Raw genomic sequence first — 1,185 nt, 5'->3', positions numbered from 1 at the left:
CTGGCCATTTGCCCCTGACATTCCTGTTGCAATTGCCCCTGACACTGCTGTTGATCCCATGGGTCCCCACAGGCAAAGTGGGAAAGGGCAGAGCTGAAGACAATTCTCCGCCCTCCTCAGCAGCTCAATACAGTTCTGCTGCTCCTCCCTGTTCTCCATGGCAGCAATACAGTTAAAAAACACGAGAGGAACATGTTTGTGTCAAAGCTCAGCTGGATTTCCTGTCCCTGTGTGAACAGCACAGAAGTAGCGAGCCGAGTCCTGGGGTAGCAGGGCACGTAGGGACAGATAAGCCTTGGACTGGGAATTGTCCCGGGAGGCTGTGGCTCGGCCCTGCACCGCTTTTCCATAGTCTTTTCTATTACCAGATGTGTTGATGAAGGACACCCACTTGAGACTGCCACTGGGTGCCTGGCGGTACCACAGCACATGGTAACTTCTGAAGTTGAAGCCAGATCCCTGGCAGGAGAGCTGCACGGAGTCCCCGGCTGCTTGCAGACCTCCACCAGACTCCACCAACCTCCACTGTGCCCACACGCCTGCAGAAAGAGAGCAGAGGGAGTGGGGCTGATTGTCCTCATGGACAGAAGAGGATGCTAACCAGAAGCCTCAGCAACCCCCGCTCAGCACAGCCTGAGCCACTAACCCGCTTGTTCCCAAGAAAGACCCTGACTTGGTGAAGGCAATGTGGCTTGGGAGCAGGTTTATGTTTAAGTTTGGCTGGATTTCCTGTTGCTGTGCGAACCACACAGAAATAGCGAGCTGAGTCCTGGGAGCGCAGGCCATGCAAAAGCAGAAATGCCTCAGACTGGGAATTATTGCGGGAGGCTGTGGCTCTACCTTTTATGCCTGGCAGGTAATGAATGTCTGAAGAATCATAGCTGATGTAAGAGAGGCACTCAAGACTGCCACTGGGTACCTGACGGTACCACCAAAAATAATAGTTGATCAAAGTCAAGGCATATCCCTGGCAGGAGAGTAGCACAGAGTCCCCAGGTGCCTGAAGACCTCCTCCAGACTCCACAACCCTTGGCTGTGCGCACACCCCTGTAGAAAGAGACTGCATGGAGCCAGACTACAACGTTTCCCAGCCGCATGGTTGCTCCCAGCACAGCCTGAGTGGACAAACCTGTTGCTCCCCACGAAGCCCTGGCCAGGGGCAAGGCCCTGACTGCCCTCCTCGGG

At 54.9% G+C, this 1,185-nt stretch overlaps 1 gene segment (V, D, J or C); it reads right to left on the bottom strand.

Annotated features, from left to right (window-relative positions):
• Positions 1–19: 19 nt before the first annotated feature.
• On the bottom strand, positions 20–1,088 carry LOC118159315. The segment is given in 2 exon segments: positions 20–539; positions 841–1,088. Coding segments are annotated over 2 exon segments (564 nt in total).
• Between the last annotated feature and the right edge of the window lie 97 nt (positions 1,089–1,185).

Source organism: Oxyura jamaicensis, unplaced genomic scaffold, assembly GCF_011077185.1.
Source record: "Oxyura jamaicensis isolate SHBP4307 breed ruddy duck unplaced genomic scaffold, BPBGC_Ojam_1.0 oxyUn_random_OJ69590, whole genome shotgun sequence".
Taxonomy (NCBI): Eukaryota; Metazoa; Chordata; class Aves; order Anseriformes; family Anatidae; genus Oxyura; species Oxyura jamaicensis.
This window is presented reverse-complemented; position numbering and strand designations above follow the sequence as displayed.